The following is a 1,990-nucleotide window of genomic DNA, read 5'->3' on the forward strand; positions in this document are numbered from 1 at the left end:
TACACAGCATGTAATCACCCATATGAGGATGGGTTCCCTGTTGAGTCTGGTTCCTCTCAAGGTTTCTTCCTGTTGCCTTCTCAGGGAGTTTTTCCTTGCCACTGTCGCCCTCGGCTTGCTCATCAGGGACAATCTCATTATTATGATTCATACACATTCACTGTTCATGTACTGTTCTTTGGTTGTGTAAAGCTGCTTTGTGACAATGTCAATTGTAAAAAGCGCTCTACAAATAAAATTGAATTGAATTGAATTGAATTGATAATACCTGTGAAGGTTCTCAGTCTTCCAGGTTGTTCAGTGGCAGCTGGACTTGATTTAGTTAAAGCAGGTTCAGTTATAAGAAATATTTGATTCCAAAAATGGTGAATGTCTAAATAACTATTGGCTCCCTGACACCTGCAAATACAATATGTCAAAGATCTGACATTTGTGGTCATAAGAGGACGGAGTTACTGACAGGTGTTAGTATCACACAACAACTGACTGTATCGTCTTCTTCTGTCCACAGGTTTTGACCCTAGAGAACGCGTCCTCGTTGGAGAGACTCTGACTGTTACTGGAGTTCCTAAACCGAATGCTGCACAGTGAGTGGTGATAATGTAAAACAATATTTCTGAACTGTTTCTGTAAAGTTTCAAACCCTCTGAGTCATCTTATCAGTTTTAAACATAATGAATAATTTTAAAATATAATGAATGTTTTTGTTTCTGTGTGCTTCAGGTTTAATGTGAATATCGGCTTCAGTGACAGTGACATAGCTCTGCATGTCAACCCTCGATTTAACCACTATGATGACATAAGAAAAGTGGTCTTCAACTCTCGTCAGGGAGGAACCTGGGGTGAAGAGCAATGCGTCCAAAGCTTTCCCTTTGAAGAAGGAAAGGAGTTCGAGGTGTGTGTGTGTGTGTGTGTGTGTGTGTGTGTGTGTGTGTGTGTCTGTGTCTGTGTGTCATATTTATTCTGACCCTTCATGTGTGTCTACTGTTTCAAATCCACGTCTCATTCTTCTTCTTTTCTTTTAGTGACCTCTGTTGGAGAATGTGTGTCACTGTACCTCTGATAACTTGACCTTCATCATGTTACCACTAATTTATTAACTCATACAGATCTGTGAAAACTACATACATTTGTTTTTTATATATTTCCAGGTATTTATAATGATATGATTTTGTGTTGTTACGTCTCTTGTTACTCATTCTTCATTTATCTCTCTACAGATTTCCATTGAATTCAAGTCTGCTGAGTTCTTGGTGATTTTACCAGACGACTCTGTTTTCCACTTCCCTAATCGCCTCGGTGCAGAGATCTACCCAATGATCTTTGTTGATTACGATGTTCGCATCACAAGTTTTAAGATCAAGTAAACCTCCCAGGAATCAGTGAATTCAAACAAAGTCACATAATAATCACATATTGACCTGAATACATGTGATAGAAGACTCAGTGATTTACTATTACAATCAACTTTACACATGTTGAAAGGATTTGTTCATGTCTGATGTCTCATGATGTCCACAAATGTGTGCTCAGCAATTTACCAATAAAATCAAGATTCACAAATGTGAAAAATCATTTTCTTGTCTTCAGTTCTTTCTTCATAATGTTCAGAAAAGTTTTAAGACGACTACAAAAAACTGAAACAGATAACAAAATGTGTACCTCAGACTTTAAGTACTACTCAGAGTTCTACTAGCTTCAGAAGTTCTGATGACTCTGCAGTTGGAGGATGTATTCAGGGTGGAGACATCACAGAGTACCAGAGGGTGGAGTAAAATGGACTAAACCATTATTAACTCAACATCAGTAAAACAAAGGAGCTGGTGATGGACTTCAGGAAATCTGGGAGTCCTGTCACATTATTTATGTCATTTATTTCTTGTTGTTCCTCTCTGGACTAAGTTCTCTGGAAGTTGAGTCTTGCCAACTGGACTTCTTTATTGTTAAGTAGAATCAACAGGAATGGACGTGATCTCCTGAGCTACTGCAG

At 38.3% G+C, this 1,990-nt stretch overlaps 1 protein-coding gene across 1 annotated transcript; it reads left to right on the forward strand.

Moving 5' to 3' along the window:
* Positions 1-537: 537 nt before the first annotated feature.
* Positions 538-1,564, forward strand: LOC113173046 (beta-galactoside-binding lectin-like; the record flags this gene model as incomplete). Its single annotated transcript, XM_033325811.1, has 3 exons — positions 538-587; positions 724-895; positions 1,221-1,564. Coding segments are annotated over 3 exons (369 nt in total), but the record flags the coding sequence as incomplete, so codon positions are not given.
* Between the last annotated feature and the right edge of the window lie 426 nt (positions 1,565-1,990).

This window comes from Anabas testudineus, chromosome 21 (genome assembly GCF_900324465.2).
Source record: "Anabas testudineus chromosome 21, fAnaTes1.2, whole genome shotgun sequence".
NCBI classification, from domain to species: Eukaryota; Metazoa; Chordata; class Actinopteri; order Anabantiformes; family Anabantidae; genus Anabas; species Anabas testudineus.